Source organism: Salvelinus namaycush, chromosome 14 (genome assembly GCF_016432855.1).
Source record: "Salvelinus namaycush isolate Seneca chromosome 14, SaNama_1.0, whole genome shotgun sequence".
NCBI lineage: Eukaryota > Metazoa > Chordata > Actinopteri > Salmoniformes > Salmonidae > Salvelinus > Salvelinus namaycush.
In genome coordinates, this window is record NC_052320.1 from 233,667 (window position 1) to 254,535 (window position 20,869).

Here is a 20,869-nt window from a genome sequence, read left to right on the forward strand (position 1 = left end):
TATGCACGCACCACTTTTCAGTTTTTTTATTTTTTTGCATTTTTTGAAACAAGTGATTTTTTTCATTTCACTTCACCAATTTGGACTATTTTGTGTTTGTCCATTACATAAAATCCAAATAAAAATCCATTTAAATTACAGGTTGTAATGCAACAAAATAGGAAAAAACGCCAAGGGGGATGAATACTTTTGCAAGGCACCGTAAACTTTACAGAAAGACAAACCAGGACCCAGTGACTGACTGACCTGCTGGTCCTCTTGAAGAACAACAAACATCAAATCAGAACTGACCTGTTCGTCTTCCAGATGTGTACGGTCTCGGGGTCGTCGATGCCGTGTTTCTCCGCCATGTCATCCAGGAAGTCAAAGAAGAAGCGAACAGCGATGGGAGGAGGGCGCTTGGTGTTGAGAATGGCTACGAACACATCGTCTACAAACTTCTGCAGCGTCCCCTAGAGAGGAGAGACAACATCCTCTAGACACACAGCTAGGTATATATACTGTACCTGCTAGATGTAATATACACCTGCATCTACATTACAACAGTATGTAACTCTGGTCTTGGTCTGTTCCCTCTGTGTGTGTGTGTGTGTGTGTGTGTGTGTGTGTGTGTGTGTGTGTGTGTGTGTGTGTGTGTGTGTGTGTGTGTGTGTGTGCGCTTGCGTCTGTGTAGGTACCTTCATAGATAGTAGACGTGTCAGGTAGATCTCTGGTATGGCCTTGGCTCTCTCCCTCTCTCTCATGCTGCTCTTCCTGTGTTTGGGGATCTCTGGTTCCTCGCTGGACTTCACCAGGTGCCACAGCCTCAGCCCCTCCTCCCCCTCCAACATGGGGATCTCTACGGAGCGCACAGAGGGACACACTTCCAGGTCACACTTAAACTGAAATGGCAATGTATTCCCTAAAACTAGTGTCCTACCAAGGGAAATAGGGTGCCATTCTGGACAGGGGGAAACATATTCCTTATACTATAGTAGTACATCTCTTTGATATACGTATAGGGTGACATTTTGGAAACAGCTCAAAAATAAATTCAGTACTTACATAGTATTAAACAGGCTATATAGTATTAATCAGGCTATATAGTATTAATCAGGCCACATAGTAGTATAACAGGCTATATAGTATTAAACAGGCTATATAGTATTAATCAGGCTACATAGTATTAAACATGCTATATAGTATTAAACAGGCTATATAGTAGTATAACAGGTTCTATAGTAGTATAACAGGCTCTATAGTAGTATAACAGGTTATATATTAGTATAACAGGCTATATAGTATTAAACAGGCTAAATAGTAGTATAACAGGTTATATAGTAGTATAACAGGCTCTATAGTAGTTCAACAGGCGCTATAGTAGTATACCAGGTTCTATAGTAGTATAACAGGCTATATAGTAGTATAACAGGCTATATAGTAGTATAACAGGTTCTATAGTAGTATAACAGGTTATATAGTAGTATAACAGGTTATATAGTAGTATAACAGGTTCTATAGTAGTATAACAGGTTCTATAGTAGTATAACAGGTTATATAGTAGTATAACAGGTTATATAGTAGTATAACAGGCTATATAGTATTAAACAGGTTATATAGTAGTATACCAGGTTCTATAGTAGTATACCAGGTTCTATAGTAGTATACCAGGTTCTATAGTAGTATAACAGGTTCTATAGTAGTATAACAGGTTATATAGTAGTATAACAGGTTATATAGTAGTATAACAGGCTATATAGTATTAAACAGGTTATATAGTAGTATAACAGGCTATATAGTATTAAACAGGCTATATAGTAGTATAACAGGTTATATAGTAGTATACCAGGTTATATAGTAGTATAACAGGTTCTATAGTAGTATAACAGGTTATATAGTAGTATAACAGGCTATATAGTAGTATAACAGGTTCTATAGTAGTATAACAGGTTCTATAGTAGTATAACAGGTTCTATAGTAGTATAACAGGTTCTATAGTAGTATAACAGGTTCTATAGTAGTATAACAGGCTATATAGTAGTATAACAGGCTATATAGTAGTATAACAGGCTATATAGTAGTATAACAGGTTATATAGTAGTATAACAGGCTATATAGTAGTATAACAGGTTATATAGTAGTATAACAGGCTATATAGTATTAAACAGGCTATATAGTAGTATAACAGGTTATATAGTAGTATACCAGGTTCTATAGTAGTATACCAGGTTCTATAGTAGTATACCAGGTTCTATAGTAGTATAACAGGTTCTATAGTAGTATAACAGGTTATATAGTAGTATAACAGGTTATATAGTAGTATAACAGGCTATATAGTATTAAACAGGTTATATAGTAGTATAACAGGCTATATAGTATTAAACAGGCTATATAGTAGTATAACAGGTTATATAGTAGTATACCAGGTTATATAGTAGTATAACAGGTTCTATAGTAGTATAACAGGTTATATAGTAGTATAACAGGCTATATAGTAGTATAACAGGTTCTATAGTAGTATAACAGGTTATATAGTAGTATAACAGGTTCTATAGTAGTATAACAGGTTCTATAGTAGTATAACAGGTTCTATAGTAGTATAACAGGCTATATAGTAGTATAACAGGCTATATAGTAGTATAACAGGTTCTATAGTAGTATTACAGGTTATATAGTAGTATAACAGGTTCTATAGTAGTATAACAGGTTATATAGTAGTATAACAGGTTCTATAGTAGTATAACAGGTTATATAGTAGTATAACAGGCAATATAGTAGTATAACAGGTTCTATAGTAGTATACCAGGTTATATAGTAGTATAACAGGCTCTATAGTAGTATACCAGGTTATATAGAAGTATAACAGGCTCTATAGTAGTATTAAACAGGTTATATAGTAGTATAACAGGCTATATAGTAGTATAACAGGTTCTATAGTAGTATAACAGGTTATATAGTAGTATAACAGGTTATATAGTAGTATAACAGGTTCTATAGTAGTATAACAGGTTATATAGTAGTATAACAGGTTCTATAGTAGTATAACAGGTTATACAGTAGTATAACAGGTTCTATAGTAGTACAACGGGTTATATAGTAGTATAACAGGTTCTATAGTAATATAACAGGCTATATAGTAGTATAACAGGTTATATAGTAGTATAACAGGTTATATAGTAGTATAACAGACTCTATAGTAGTATAACAGGTTATATAGTAGTATAACATGTTCTATAGTAGTATAACAGGTTCTATAGTAGTATAACAGGTTCTATAGTAGTATAACAGGTTCTATAGTAGTATAACAGGTTCTATAGTAGTATAACAGGTTCTATAGTAGTATAACAGGTTCTATAGTAGTATACCAGGTTATATAGTAGTATACCCTGTTCTATAGTAGTATACCAGGTTATATAGTAGTATAACAGGTTCTATAGTAGAATAACAGGTTATATAGTAGTACAACAGGTTCTATAGTAGTATAACAGGTTATATAGTAGTATAACAGGTTATATAGTAGTATAACAGGTTCTATAGTAGTATAACAGGTTATATAGTAGTATAACAGGTTATATAGTAGTATAACAGGTTATATAGTAGTATAACAGGCTATATAGTAGTATAACATGTTCTATAGTAGTATACCAGGTTATATAGTAGTATACCAGGTTATATAGTAGTATAACAGGTTATATAGTAGTATAACAGGTTATATAGTAGTATAACAGGTTATATAGTAGTATAACAGGTTATATAGTAGTATAACAGGTTATATAGTAGTATAACAGGTTATATAGTAGTATACCATGTTCTATAGTAGTATACCAGGTTATATAGTAGTATAACAGGTTATATAGTAGTATAACAGGTTATATAGTAGTATAACAGGTTCTATAGTAATATAACAGGTTATATAGTAGTATAACAGGTTCTATAGTAGTATAACAAGTTATATAGAAGTATAACAGGCTATATAGTAGTATAACAGGCTCTATAGTAGTATAACAAGTTATATAGTAGTATAACAGGCTATATAGTAGTATAACAGGTTATATAGTAGTATAACAGGCTATATAGTAGTATAACAGGCTATATAGTAGTATAACAGGTTCTATAGTAGTATAACAGGCTCTATAGTAGTATAACAGGTTATATAGTAGTATAATAGGTTATATAGTAGTATAACAGGCTCTATAGTAGTATAACAAGTTATATAGTAGTATAACAGGCTATATAGTAGTATAACAGGTTCTATAGTAGTATAACATGTTCTATAGTAGTATAACAGGCTCTATAGTAGTATAACAGGTTATATAGTAGTATAACAGGTTCTATAGTAGTATAACAGGTTATATAGTAGTATAACAGGTTATATAGTAGTATAACAGGCTCTATAGTAGTATAACAGGTTATATAGTAGTATAACAGGTTATATAGTAGTATAACAGGTTATATAGAAGTATAACAGGCTATATAGTAGTATAACAGGTTCTATAGTAGTATAACAGGTTCTATAGTAGTATAACAGGTTCTATAGTAGTATAACAGGTTCTATAGTAGTATAACAGGTTCTATAGTAGTATAACAGGCTATATAGTAGTATAACAGGCTATATAGTAGTATAACAGGTTATATAGTAGTATAACAGGTTATATAGAAGTATAACAGGCTATATAGTAGTATAACAGGTTCTATAGTAGTATAACAGGTTCTATAGTAGTATAACAGGTTCTATAGTAGTATAACAGGTTCTATAGTAGTATAACAGGTTCTATAGTAGTATAACAGGCTATATAGTAGTATAACAGGCTATATAGTAGTATAACAGGTTATATAGTAGTATAACAGGCTATATAGTAGTATAACAGGTTCTATAGTAGTATAACAGGTTCTATAGTAGTATAACAGGTTCTATAGTAGTATAACAGGTTCTATAGTAGTATAACAGGTTCTATAGTAGTATAACAGGCTATATAGTAGTATAACAGGCTATATAGTAGTATAACAGGCTATATAGTAGTATAACAGGCTATATAGTAGTATAACAGGTTCTATAGTAGTATAACAGGTTCTATAGTAGTATAACAGGTTCTATAGTAGTATAACAGGTTCTATAGTAGTATAACAGGTTCTATAGTAGTATAACAGGCTATATAGTAGTATAACAGGCTATATAGTAGTATAACAGGTTCTATAGTAGTATAACAGGTTATATAGTAGTATAACAGGTTCTACAGTAGTATAACATGTTCTATAGTAGTATAACAGGTTATATAGTAGTATAACAGGCTATATAGTAGTATAACAGGCTCTATAGTAGTATAACAAGTTATATAGTAGTATAACAGGTTATATAGTAGTATAACAGGCTATATAGTAGTATAACAGGTTATATAGTAGTATAACAGGTTATATAGTAGTATAACAGGTTATATAGTAGTATACCATGTTCTATAGTAGTATACCAGGTTATATAGTAGTATAACAGGTTATATAGTAGTATACCATGTTCTATAGTAGTATAACAGGTTCTATAGTAGTATAACAGGTTCTATAGTAGTATAACAGGTTCTATAGTAGTATAACAGGTTATATAGTAGTATAACAGGTTCTATAGTAGTATAACAAGTTATATAGTAGTATAACAGGTTATATAGTAGTATAACAGGCTATATATAGTAGTATAACAGGCTCTATAGTAGTATAACAGGCTCTATAGTAGTATACCAGGTTATATAGTAGTATACCCTGTTCTATAGTAGTATAACAGGTTATATAGAAGTATAACAGGTTATATAGTAGTATAACATGTTATATAGAAGTATAACAGGCTCTATAGTAGTATAACAGGCTCTATAGTAGTATTACAGGTTATATAGTAGTATAACAGGTTATATAGTAGTATAACAGGCTATATAGTAGTATAACAGGCTCTATAGTAGTATAACAAGTTATATAGTAGTATAACAGGTTATATAGTAGTATAACAGGCTATATAGTAGTATAACAGGCTCTATAGTAGTATAACAAGTTATATAGTAGTATAACAGGTTATATAGTAGTATAACAGGTTATATAGTAGTATAACAGGTTCTATAGTAGTATAACAGGTTCTATAGTAGTATAACAGGTTCTATAGTAGTATAACAGGTTCTATAGTAGTATAACAGGCTATATAGTAGTATAACAGGCTATATAGTAGTATAACAGGTTATATAGTAGTATAACAGGTTATATAGTAGTATAACAGGCTCTATAGTAGTATAACAGGCTATATAGTAGTATAACAGGTTATATAGTAGTATAACAGGCTATATAGTAGTATAACAGGTTCTATAGTAGTATAACAGGTTATATAGTAGTATAACAGGTTCTATAGTAGTATAACATGTTCTATAGTAGTATAACAGGTTCTATAGTAGTATAACAGGCTATATAGTAGTATAACAGGTTATATAGTAGTATAACAGGTTAAATAGTAGTATAACAGGTTCTATAGTAGTATAACAGGCTATATAGTAGTATAACAGGTTATATAGTAGTATAACAGGCTATATAGTAGTATAACAGGTTATATAGAAGTATAACAGGCTCTATAGTAGTATTAAACAGGTTCTATAGTAGTATAACAGGTTATATAGTAGTATAACAGGTTATATAGTAGTATACCATGTTCTATAGTAGTATACCAGGTTATATAGTAGTATAACAGGTTATATAGTAGTATACCATGTTCTATAGTAGTATAACAGGTTCTATAGTAGTATAACAGGTTCTATAGTAGTATAACAGGTTATATAGTAGTATAACAGGTTCTATAGTAGTATAACAAGTTATATAGTAGTATAACAGGTTATATAGTAGTATAACAGGCTATATATAGTAGTATAACAGGCTCTATAGTAGTATAACAGGCTCTATAGTAGTATACCAGGTTATATAGTAGTATACCCTGTTCTATAGTAGTATAACAGGTTATATAGAAGTATAACAGGTTATATAGTAGTATAACATGTTATATAGAAGTATAACAGGCTCTATAGTAGTATAACAGGCTCTATAGTAGTATTACAGGTTATATAGTAGTATAACAGGTTATATAGTAGTATAACAGGCTATATAGTAGTATAACAGGCTCTATAGTAGTATAACAAGTTATATAGTAGTATAACAGGTTATATAGTAGTATAACAGGCTATATAGTAGTATAACAGGCTCTATAGTAGTATAACAAGTTATATAGTAGTATAACAGGTTATATAGTAGTATAACAGGCTATATAGTAGTATAACAGGCTATATAGTAGTATAACAGGTTCTATAGTAGTATAACAGGCTATATAGTAGTATAACGGGTTTTATAGTAGTATAACAGGTTATATAGTAGTATAACGGGTTATATAGTAGTATAACAGGTTCTATAGTAGTATAACAGGCTATATAGTAGTATAACAGGCTATATATTAGTATAACAGGTTCTATAGTAGTATAACAGGTTCTATAGTAGTATAACAGGTTATATAGTAGTATAACAGGTTCTATAGTAGTATAACAGGTTCTATAGTAGTATAACAGGCTATATAGTAGTATAACAGGTTCTATAGTAGTATACCAGGTTATATAGTAGTATAACGGGTTATATAGTAGTATAACAGGTTCTATAGTAGTATAACAGGTTCTATAGTAGTATAACAGGTTATATAGTAGTATAACAGGTTCTATAGTAGTATAACAGGTTCTATAGTAGTATAACAGGCTATATAGTAGTATAACAGGTTCTATAGTATAACAGTATTTACTCTCTCCAGTCTGGTAGACCTGGGGTATCCCCATGACAGCAGCTGATCTGGGGATCAGAGCCACTGTAGCTCCGTCTGGCACCTGAGGAGAGAAAACACCAACAGCTATCAACATCCAAGCCGTGTTCAGTGGGGCACATCAGCACAACGGTTAGTGTTTCTGATTGGACAAGACAGGCTCTACACCTTCCAGTCGTTTCCTGTTTTGTGCCTACTGAACGCCACTCTGCACTCCTACTGAACGCCACGCTGCACACCTACTGAACGCCACTCTGCACTCCTACTGAACGCCACGCTGCACACCTACTGAACGCCACTCTGCACACCTACTGAACGCCACTCTGCACTCCTACTGAACGCCACGCTGCACACCTACTGAACGCCACTCTGCACTCCTACTGAACGCCACTCTGCACACCTACTGAACGCCACTCTGCACTCCTACTGAACGCCACGCTGCACACCTACTGAACGCCACTCTGCACTCCTACTGAACGCCACTCTGCACTCCTACTGAACGCCACTCTGCACCTCTACTGAACGCCACTCTGCACTCCTACTGAACGCCACTCTGCACTCCTACTGAACGCCACTCTGCACTCCTACTGAACGCCACTCCGCACTTCCTACTGAACGCCACTCCGCACTCCTACTGAACGCCACTCCGCACTCCTACTGAACGCCACTCCGCACTCCTACTGAACGCCACTCCGCACCCCTACTGAACGCCACTCCGCACTCCTACTGAACGCCACTCCGCACTCCTACTGAACGCCACTCCGCACTCCTACTGAACGCCACTCCGCACTCCTACTGAACGCCACTCCGCACTCCTACTGAACGCCACTCCGCACTCCTACTGAACGCCACTCCGCACTCCTACTGAACGCCACTCCGCACTCCTACTGAACGCCACTCCGCACTCCTACTGAACGCCACTCCGCACTCCTACTGAACGCCACTCCGCACTCCTACTGAACGCCACTCTGCACTCCTACTGAACGCCACTCTGCACTCCTACTGAACGCCACTCTGCACTCCTACTGAACGCCACTCCGCACTCCTACTGAACGCCACTCCGCACTCCTACTGAACGCCACTCCGCACTCCTACTGAACGCCACTCCGCACTCCTACTGAACGCCACTCCGCACTCCTACTGAACGCCACTCCGCACTCCTACTAAACGCCACTCCGCACTCCTACTGAACGCCACTCCGCACTCCTACTGAACGCCACTCCGCACTCCTACTGAACGCCACTCCGCACTCCTACTGAACGCCACTCCGCACCTCTACTGAACACCACTCCGCACTCCTACTGAACACCACTCCGCACTCCTACTGAACACCACTCTGCACTCCTACTGAACACCACTCTGCACTCCTAATGAACACCACTCTGCACTCCTAATGAACACCACTCTACACTCCTGCTGAACCATACTCTGATCTCTGTGTGTAGTGGTGGTTGTATAGTGGTATCTGTGTGTAGTGGATGTGTGTGTGTGTGTGTGTGTGTGTGTGTGTGTGTGTGTGTGTGTGTGTGTGTGTGTGTGTGTGTGTGTGTGTGTGTGTGTGGTACCTTGTAGTGCTGCAGAGTGTTGAGTTTCTTCCAGCGCCCCTGGACGATCGCTGTGACGTCATCGTCTGACAGTGTCAGGTGACCCGCCTGTCCCGATCGCCATTCTGACGAGACAAATCATATATATAGTCTTAATGCTACAAGACTGGGTTGAACCAATGTTGTCTGAATGCTACAAGACTGGGTTGAACCCAGGTTGTCTGCATGGTACAAGACTGGGTTGAACCCATGTTGTCTGAATGCTACAAGACTGGGTTGAACCAATGTTGTCTGAATGCTTCAAGACTGGGTTGAACCCAGGTTGTCTGCATGGTACAAGTCTGGGTTGAACCCATGTTGTCTGAATGGTACAAGACTGGGTTGAACCAATGTTGTCTGAATGCTTCAAGACTGGGTTGAACCCAGGTTGTCTGCATGGTACAAGACTGGGTTGAACCCATGTTGTCTGAATGCTACAAGACTGGGTTGAACCCATGTTGTCTGAATGCTACAAGACTGGGTTGAACCCATGTTGTCTGAATGCTACAAGACTGGGTTGAACCCATGTTGTCTGCATGGTACAAGACTGGGTTGAACCCATGTTGTCTGAATGGTACAAGACTGGGTTGAACCCATGTTGTCTGAATGCTACAAGACTGGGTTGAACCCATGTTGTCTGAATGCTACAAGACTGGGTTGAACCCATGTTGTCTGAATGGTACAAGACTGGGTTGAACCCATGTCGTCTGAATGATACAAGACTGTGTTAGCTAACACATGTCAGGTCTCAGGTAAATGTACTCATTACCTGAGTGTGGTTTCAAATAAATATCTGTTTGCACTTTGGGCTGCAAAACGTTGAACGAAAGGTGATTTACAAATAAAATGGGTTCATTATTCCTTACAGTGGTTCTGGAAACCACTGCACTGGTGTGTTATGTGTTCAAACATCACATTCATTAGTAGAGGGTCAAAAAGAGATTTTCTAAGTTTGGCTATTTTATTCATTGAGTCAACATGAGCAAAATATAAGTATTCTCTGTTCCTTACCCAGGTCTCTGTTCCTTACCCAGGTCTCTGTTCCTTACCCAGGTCTCTGTTCCTTACCCAGGTCTCTGTTCCTTACCCAGGTCTCTGTTCCTTACCCAGGTCTCTGTTCCTTACCCAGGTCTCTGTTCCTTACTCAGGTCTAGTGTGTCTGCAGCAGGTCTATATTCCTTACCCAGGTCTAGTGAGTCTGCAGCAGGTCTCTGTTCCTTTCCCAGGCCTCTATTCCTTACCCAGGCCTCTATTCCTTACCCAGGTCTCTGTTCCTTACCCAGGTCTCTGTTCCTTACCCAGGTCTCTGTTCCTTACCCAGGTCTCTGTTCCTTACCCAGGTCTAGTGAGTCTGCAGCAGGTCTATATTCCTTACCCAGGTCTAGTGAGTCTGCAGCAGGTCTCTGTTCCTTACCCAGGCCTCTATTCCTTACCCAGGCCTCTATTCCTTACCCAGGTCTAGTGAGTCTGCAGCAGGTCTCTGTGAGAAGGGAGCTCCTTTATAGATCTGGTCTAGGATCTTGTCTTTGACCTGTGTGATGGTGTCGGTGTCCAACACCTTGACCGGACACGGCTGCACCTCCACACCACTCTTCACCATCACCGTCAGAGTCTGACCAGAGGAGAGAGGGGGGGGGACGATGTCAACACACAAACCAAGGAAACTAAGGTAGGCTCAGAATCTTGATATCATACAGCAGGGTAGTAAAGAGTTGGAAGAAGTGAGGAAGAGTAGAGAGAGAGAGTAGAGAAGAGGGAGAGTAGAGAGAGAGGAAAGAGAGAGAGGGGAGAGAGGAAAGAGAGTGGAAGAGGAGAGAGAGAAGAAAGAGGGGAAGAGTGGAGAGAGGAAAGAGAAAGAGAGAGAGAGAGGCCTGTGGTGATGATGGTATCCTCAATGAAATGATAAACTACACAGACCACAAATTCCAATTGGCTATACTTAAACTCTTTAACGTCATCCTCAGCTCTGGCATCTTCCCCAATATTTGGAACAAAGAACTGATCACCCCAATACACAAAATTGGAGACAAATTTGACCCCAATAACTACCGTGGGATATGTGTCAACAGCAACCTTGGGGAAATCCTCTGCATTATCATTAACAGCAGACTCGTACAAAAATATAATTACTTGACACATTGGAAAGAATTTACAAAAAAACAGAGCAAACTAGAATGCTATTTGGCCCTAAACAGAGAGTACACAGTGGCAGAATACCTGACCACCGTGACTGACCTGTAACGGAACTCTAGTTCTTCCTCCTCCTCGGACGAGGAGAGGAGAGAGGGATCGGAAGACCAATTTGCAGCGAGGTAGGATGACATAATGATTTATTTACAAAACGAAACTAAACACACGAAGAACACTTGATAATTACAAAACAACAAACGAACGTAGACTGACCTAAAACATGTGAACTTACATATAAACGAAGAACGCACGAAACAGGTACAGACTACAAACCAACGCTACAGTCCCGTGTGGCACGAACATACATACAGACACAGGAGACAACCACCCACAAACAAACAGTGAGAACAACCTACCTTAATATGACTCTCAATCAGAGGAAACGTCAAACACCTGCCTCTGATTGAGAGCCATACCAGGCAACCCAAAACCAACATAGAAACAGAAAACATAGACTGCCCACCCAAAACTCACGCCCTGACCAATAAACACATACAAAACAAGAGAAAACAGGTCAGGAACGTGACATAACCCCCCCCTTAAGGTGCGAACGCCGGGCGCACCAGCACAAAGTCTAGGGGAGGGTCTGGGTGGGCATCTGACCACGGTGGTGGCTCAGGCTCCGGACGCTGTCCCCACACCACCATAGTCACTCCCCGCTTCTGTATCCCCCTCCCAATGACCACCCTCCAACTAAACCCACCTAAATGAAGGGGCAGCACCGGGATAAGGGCCAGCACCGGGATAAGGGGCAGCACCGGGATAAGGGGCAGCTCCGGGCTGAGGGACGGCAGCTCCGGGCTGAGGGACGGCAGCTCCGGGCTGAGGGACTCTGGCAGGTCCTGGCTGGACGGCTCTGGCAGGTCCTGGCTGGACGGCTCTGGCAGGTCCTGGCTGGACGGCTCTGGCAGGTCCTGGCTGGACGGCTCTGGCAGGTCCTGGCTGGACGGCTCTGGCTGGTCCTGGCTGGACGGCTCTGGCTGGTCCTGGCTGGACGGCTCTGGCTGGTCCTGGCTGGACGGCTCTGGCTGGTCCTGGCTGGACGGCTCTGGCTGGTCCTGGCTGGACGGCTCTGGCTGGTCCTGGCTGGACGGCTCTGGCTGGTCCTGGCTGGACGACGGCTCTGCAGGCTCAGTCCAGACGGGCAGTTCATGCGGCGTTGGGCAGACGGGCAGTTCAGGCGCCGCTGGGCAGACAGCCAGCTCTGACCGCTCGGGACAGACGGGCAGCTCTGACAGCTCAGGACAGACGGGCAGTTCTGGGCAGACTGGCAGACCTGTAGGGAGGAGACGGAGAGACAGCCTGGTGCGTGGTATAGGCACTGGCTGCGCTGGAGAGGAGGAAAGCTCTGACAGCGCTGGACAGGTGGGAGCAGCTGGAGAGAGAACCCGGAGAGACAGCCTGGTGCGGGGGGCTGCCACCGGTGGACTGGTACTTGGAGGTGGCACCGGGTATACCGGACCGTGAAGGAGGACACGTGCTCTTGAGCACCGAGCCTGCCCAACCCTACCAGGTTGAATGGTGCCCGTAGCCCTGCCAGTGCGGCGAGGTGGAATAGCCCGCACTGGGCTATGCTGGCGAACCGGGGACACCATCTGTAAGGCTGGTGCCATGTATGCCGGCCCGAGGAGACGCACTGGTGGCCAGATGCGTTGGGCCGGCTTCATGACATCCGGCTCGATGCCCAACCTAGCCCTCCCAGTGCGGCAAGGTGGAATAGCCCGCACTGGGCTAAGCACGCGTACTGGGGACACCGTGCGCTTTACCGTATAACACGGTGTCTGACCAGTACGACGCCCTCTCACTCCACGGTAAGCACGGGGAGTTGGCTCAGGTATCCTACCCGGCTTTGCCACACTCCTCGTGTGCCCCCCCCCAAGAAATTTTTGGGTCTGACTCTCGGGCTCCCAACCGCGTCGCCGCGCTGCCTCCTCATACCAGCGCCTCTCTGCCTTCGCTGCCTCCAGCTCCGCCTTGGGACGGCGATATTCCCCTGGCTGAGCCCAGGGTCTTTTGCCGTCCAGGATCTCCTCCCATGTCCATGAATCCTGGGATCTCTGCGGTTGCTGTCGCTGCCCTTTTCCCCGCTGCTTGATCCTGGTAATTTGGTGGGTGGTTCTGTAACGGAACTCTAGTTCTTCCTCCTCCTCGGACGAGGAGAGGAGAGAGGGATCGGAAGACCAATTTGCAGCGAGGTAGGATGACATAATGATTTATTTACAAAACTAAACTAAACACACGAAGAACACTTGATAATTACAAAACAACAAACGAACGTAGACTGACCTAAAACATGTGAACTTACATATAAACGAAGAACGCACGAAACAGGTACAGACTACAAACCAACGCTACAGTCCCGTGTGGCACGAACATACATACAGACACAGGAGACAACCACCCACAAACAAACAGTGAGAACAACCTACCTTAATATGACTCTCAATCAGAGGAAACGTCAAACACCTGCCTCTGATTGAGAGCCATACCAGGCAACCCAAAACCAACATAGAAACAGAAAACATAGACTGCCCACCCAAAACTCACGCCCTGACCAATAAACACATACAAAACAAGAGAAAACAGGTCAGGAACGTGACATGACCCAAACTTAAGGAAAGCTTTGACTATGTACAGACTCAGTGAGCATAGCCTTGCTATTAAGAAAGGCCACCGTAGGCAGACATGGCTCTCAAGAGAAGACAGGCTATGTGCTCACTGCCCACAAAATGAGGTGGAAACTGAGCTGCACTTCCTAACCTCCTGCCAAATGTATGACCATATTAGAGAGACATATTTCACTCAGATTACACAGATCCACAAAGAATTGAAAAACAAATCCAATTTTGATAAAGTCCCATATCTACTGGGTGATATAACACAGTGTGACATCACAGCAGCAAGATTTGTGACCTGTTGCCACAAGAAAAGGTCAACCAGTGAAGAACAAACACCATTGTAAATACAACCCATATTTATGTTTATTTATTTCCCTTTTGTACTTTAACCATTTGCACATCGTTATAACACTGTGTATAGACATAATATGACATTTGAAATGTCTTTATTCTTTTGGAACTTTTGTGAGTGTAATATTTACTGTTAATGTTTTATTGTTTATTTCACTTTTATTTATTATCTATTTCACTATCTTTGACAATGTTAACATATGTTTCCCATGTCAATAAATCCCTTTGAATTGAATTGAGTAGAGAAAGAGAGGAAACGGAAGCATTTTGAGAACACTGACAGCGATCGAAGACTCCATTGTTGGAAACCAGTTGTGGGAGAAGTGGGGTGGTCTAAATGGGAAAACAGAGGAACTACCTAGTCCATTCAGAATGACAACATTTGGAAAGATCACTTTTAAAAGTCTCTATAGAATAATACCATCACAAGACCTTTAAACCAAAACAATATGCAAGAAAAACTCAGCTCCGTAGAAAACACAATTAAAAACAACCAGAACCCAACTGACTAACAAATGACCGAGGCTGAACTTTGGAAGAAAATACAAAGCCTTTAAAGCTGGAAAGGCCTGTGTCCCTGACAGCATCAGGAATGAAATAAACACAATACTCCTGAGCTGCAGGACGCCTTATTCAAACTATTCAACCTGGTTTTGGAGAGGGGCTGCTTCCCTGACACACTACATTGCCAAAAGTATGTGGACACCCCTTCAAATGAGTGGATTCGGCTATTTCAGCCACACCCGTTGCTGACAGGTGGATAAAATCGGGCACACAACCATGCAATCTCCATAGACAAACGTTGTCAGTAGAATGGCCCCTACTGAAAAGCTCTGTGACTTTCAACGTGGCACCGTCATAGGACGCCACCTTTCCAACAAGTTAGTTCAACAAATTTCTGCAATGTTAGAGCTGCCCCGGTCAACTGTGAAGTAGAAAAGTCTAGGAGCAACAATGGCTCAGCCGCAAAGTGGTAGGCCACACAAGCTCACAGAACGGGACCACCGAGTCACAATGTCCCAATTGTAACACTCACTACCGAGTTCCAAACTGCCTCTGGAAGCAACGTCAGCATAACTATTAGTCAGAATGGGTTTCCATGGCCAGGCAGCAGCACACAAGCCTAAGATCACAATGCGCAATGCCAAGCGTCGGATGGAGTGGTGTAAAGCTCACCGCCATTGGACTCTGGAGCAGTGGAAGCACATTCTCTGGAGTGATGAATCACGCTTCACCACCGTTCGACGGACGAATCTGGGTTTGGTGGATGCCAGGAGAACACTACCTGCCCCAATGCATAGTGCCAACTGTAAAGTTTGGTGGAGGAGGAATAATGGCCTGGTGCTGTTTTTCATGGTTCAGGCCCCTTAGTTCCAGTGAAGGGAAATCTTAACACTACAGCATACAATGACATTCTAGATGATTCTGTGCGTCCAACTTTGTTGCAACAGTTTGGGGAAGGCCCTTTCTGGTTTCAGCATGACAATGCCCCCGTGCACAAAGCAAGGTCCATAAGGAAATGGTTTGTGTGGAAGAACTTGACTGGCCTGCACAGAGCCCTGACCTCAACCCCATTGAACACCTTTGGGATGAATTTGAACGCCGACTGTGAGCCAGGCCAAATCGCCCAACATCAGTGCCCGACCTCACTAATGCTCTCGTGGCTGAGTGGAAGCAAGTCCCCCGCAGCAATGTTCCAACATCTAGTGGAAAGCCTTCCCAGAAAAGTGGAGGCTGTTATAGCAGCAAAGGGGGGGACCAACTCCATATTAATGCCCATGATTTTGGAATGAGATGTTGGACAAGCAGGTGTCCACATACTTTTGGTCATGTAGTGTATTTGGAACCCCATATATTAAAGGTGACAAATGAGACCCTTATAACTAATATGTGTCACCAGTAACATGGAGAAACTGTTCTGCTGTGTTCTCAGAGACCGAATACAGACCTTCCTCACACAACATAACGCTTTCAGCAAAAACACAAATAGTCTTTCTACCCAAACAACAGAACAACAGACCACATACTCACATTACACACACTAATAAACCAGCATGTTTATCAGAACAACAGACCACATACTCACATTACACACACTAATAAACCAGCATGTTTATCAGAACAACAGACCACATACTCACATTACACACACTAATAAACCAGCATGTTTATCAGAACAACAGACCACATACTCACATTACACACACTAATAAACCAGCATGTTCACCAGAACAACAGACCACATACTCACATTACACACACTAATAAACCAGCATGTTTATCAGAACAACAGACCACATACTCACATTACACACACTAATAAACCAGCATGTTCACCAGAACAACAGACCACATACTCACATTACACACACTAATAAACCAGCATGTTTATCAGAACAACAGACCACATACTCACATTACACACACTAATAAACCAGCATGTTTATCAGAACAACAGACCACATACTCACATTACACACACTAATAAACCAGCATGTTTACCAGAACAACAGACCACATACTCACATTACACACACTAATAAACCAGCATGTTTATCAGAACAACAGACCACATACTCACATTACACACACTAATAAACCAGCATGTTTATCAGAACAACAGACCACATACTCACATTACACACACTAATAAACCAGCATGTTTATCAGAACAACAGACCACATACTCACATTACACACACTAATAAACCAGCATGTTTATCAGAACAACAGACCACATACTCACATTACACACACTAATAAACCAGCATGTTTATCAGAACAACAGACCACATACTCACATTACACACACTAATAAACCAGCATGTTTATCAGAACAACAGACCACATACTCACATTACACACACTAATAAACCAGCATGTTTATCAGAACAACAGACCACATACTCACATTACACACACTAATAAACCAGCATGTTTATCAGAACAACAGACCACATACTCACATTACACACACTAATAAACCAGCATGTTTATCAGAACAACAGACCACATACTCACATTACACACACTAATAAACCAGCATGTTCACCAGAACAACAGACCACATACTCACATTACACACACTAATAAACCAGCATGTTCACCAGAACAACAGACCACATACTCACATTACACACACTAATAAACCAGCATGTTCACCAGAACAACAGACCACATACTCACATTACACACACTAATAAACCAGCATGTTCACCAGAACAACAGACCACATACTCACATTACACACACTAATAAACCAGCATGTTCACCAGAACAACAGACCACATACTCACATTACACACACTAATAAACCAGCATGTTTACCAGAACAACAGACCACATACTCACATTACACACACTAATAAACCAGCATGTTTACCAGAACAACAGACCACATACTCACATTACACACACTAATAAACCAGCATGTTTACCAGAACAACAGACCACATAATCACATTACACACACTAATAAACCAGCATGTTTACCAGAACAACAGACCACATACTCACATTACACACACTAATAAACCAGCATGTTTACCAGAACAACAGACCACATACTCACATTACACACACTAATAAACCAGCATGTTCACCAGAACAACAGACCACATACTCACATTACACACACTAATAAACCAGCATGTTCACCAGAACAACAGACCACATACTCACATTACACACACTAATAAACCAGCATGTTTATCAGAACAACAGACCACATACTCACATTACACACACTAATAAACCAGCATGTTTATCAGAACAACAGACCACATACTCACATTACACACACTAATAAACCAGCATGTTTACCAGAACAACAGACCACATACTCACATTACACACACTAATAAACCAGCATGTTTATCAGAACAACAGACCACATACTCACATTACACACACTAATAAACCAGCATGTTTATCAGAACAACAGACCACATACTCACATTACACACACTAATAAACCAGCATGTTCACCAGAACAACAGACCACATACTCACATTACACACACTAATAAACCAGCATGTTTACCAGAACAACAGACCACATACTCACATTACACACACTAATAAACCAGCATGTTTATCAGAACAACAGACCACATACTCACATTACACACACTAATAAACCAGCATGTTTATCAGAACAACAGACCACATACTCACATTACACACACTAATAAACCAGCATGTTCACCAGAACAACAGACCACATACTCACATTACACACACTAATAAACCAGCATGTTTATCAGAACAACAGACCACATACTCACATTACACACACTAATAAACCAGCATGTTTACCAGAACAACAGACCACATACTCACATTACACACACTAATAAACCAGCATGTTTACCAGAACAACAGACCACATACTCACATTACACACACTAATAAACCAGCATGTTTATCAGAACAACAGACCACATACTCACATTACACACACTAATAAACCAGCATGTTTATCAGAACAACAGACCACATACTCACATTACACACACTAATAAACCAGCATGTTTATCAGAACAACAGACCACATACTCACATTACACACACTAATAAACCAGCATGTTTATCAGAACAACAGACCACATACTCACATTACACACACTAATAAACCAGCATGTTTATCAGAACAACAGACCACATACTCACATTACACACACTAATAAACCAGCATGTTTATCAGAACAACAGACCACATACTCACATTACACACACTAATAAACCAGCATGTTCACCAGAACAACAGACCACATACTCACATTACACACACTAATAAACCAGCATGTTTATCAGAACAACAGACCACATACTCACATTACACACACTAATAAACCAGCATGTTTATCAGAACAACAGAGGAAAAGTATTTGCGTGTTTTGTTGATTTTTTAAGAATGCTTTTGATTCCATATGAATGATGGATTATACACTGCTCAAAAAAATAAAGGGAACACTTAAACAACACAATGTAACTCCAAGTCAATCACACTTCTGTGAAATCAAACTGTCCACTTAGGAAGCAACACTGATTGACAATAAATCCCACATGCTGTTGTGCAAATGGAATAGACAAAAGGTGGAAATTATAGGCAATTAGCAAGACACCCCCAATAAAGGAATGGTTCTGCAGGTGGTGACCACAGACCACTTCTCAGTTCCTATGCTTCCTGGCTGATGTTTTGGTCACTTTTGAATGCTGGCGGTGCTTTCACTCTAGTGGTAGCATGAGACGGAGTCTACAACCCACACAAGTGGCTCAGGTAGTGCAGTTCATCCAGGATGGCACATCAATGCGAGCTGTGGCAAAAAGGTTTGCTGTGTCTGTCAGCGTAGTGTCCAGAGCATGGAGGCGCTACCAGGAGACAGGCCAGTACATCAGGAGACGTGGAGGAGGCCGTAGGAGGGCAACAACCCAGCAGCAGGACCGCTACCTCCGCCTTTGTGCAAGGAGGTGCACTGCCAGAGCCCTGCAAAATGACCTCCAGCAGGCCACAAATGACCTTGTCCTACTGTCACTAACAGATCAAGGTCTACCCAGATGACCTTGTCCACTGTCACCAACAGATCAGATGACCTTGTCCTACTGTCACCAACAGATCAGATGACCTTGTCCTACTGTCACCAACAGACCAGACGACCTTGTCCTACTGTCACTAACAGATCAAGGTCTACCCAGATGACCTTGTCCACTGTCACCAACAGATCAGATGACCTTGTCCTACTGTCACCAACAGATCAGATGACCTTGTCCTACTGTCACCAACAGATCAGATGACCTTGTCCTACTGTCACCAACAGACCAGATGACCTTGTCCTACTGTCACCGACAGATCAAGGTCTACCCAGATGACCTTGTCCTACTGTCACCAACACATCAGATGACCTTGTCCTACTGTCACCAACAGACCAGATGACCTTGTCCTACTGTCACCAACAGATCAGACGACCTTGTCCTACTGTCACCAACAGATCAGATGACCTTGTCCTACTGTCACCAACAGACCAGATGACCTTGTCCTACTGTCACCAACAGACCAGATGACCTTGTCCTACTGTCACCAACAGACCAGATGACCTTGTCCTACTGTCACCAACAGATCAGATGACCTTGTCCTACTGTCACCAACAGACCAGATGACCTTGTCCTACTGTCACCAACAGACCAGATGACCTTGTCCTACTGTCACCAACAGATCAGATGACCTTGTCCTACTGTCACCAACAGATCAGATGACCTTGTTCTACTGTCACCAACAGATCAGACGACCTTGTCCTACTGTCACCAACAGATCAGATGACCTTGTCCTACTG

The 20,869-nt window shown here is 41.1% G+C and overlaps 1 protein-coding gene across 1 annotated transcript in view; it reads right to left on the reverse strand.

Annotated features, from left to right (window-relative positions):
* The window catches only part of LOC120059535 (plexin-B3-like), a 43,400-nt gene that overhangs the window by 15,010 nt on the left and 7,521 nt on the right, over positions 1-20,869 (reverse strand). The window contains exons 6-10 of the mRNA XM_039008667.1: positions 10,831-10,990; positions 9,361-9,464; positions 7,778-7,859; positions 678-838; positions 292-452 (exon numbers count right to left, since the gene is read on the reverse strand). Coding sequence (XP_038864595.1) covers positions 292-452; positions 678-838; positions 7,778-7,859; positions 9,361-9,464; positions 10,831-10,990 — 668 coding nt within the window. The remainder of the gene's footprint in view (positions 1-291; positions 453-677; positions 839-7,777; positions 7,860-9,360; positions 9,465-10,830; positions 10,991-20,869) is intronic.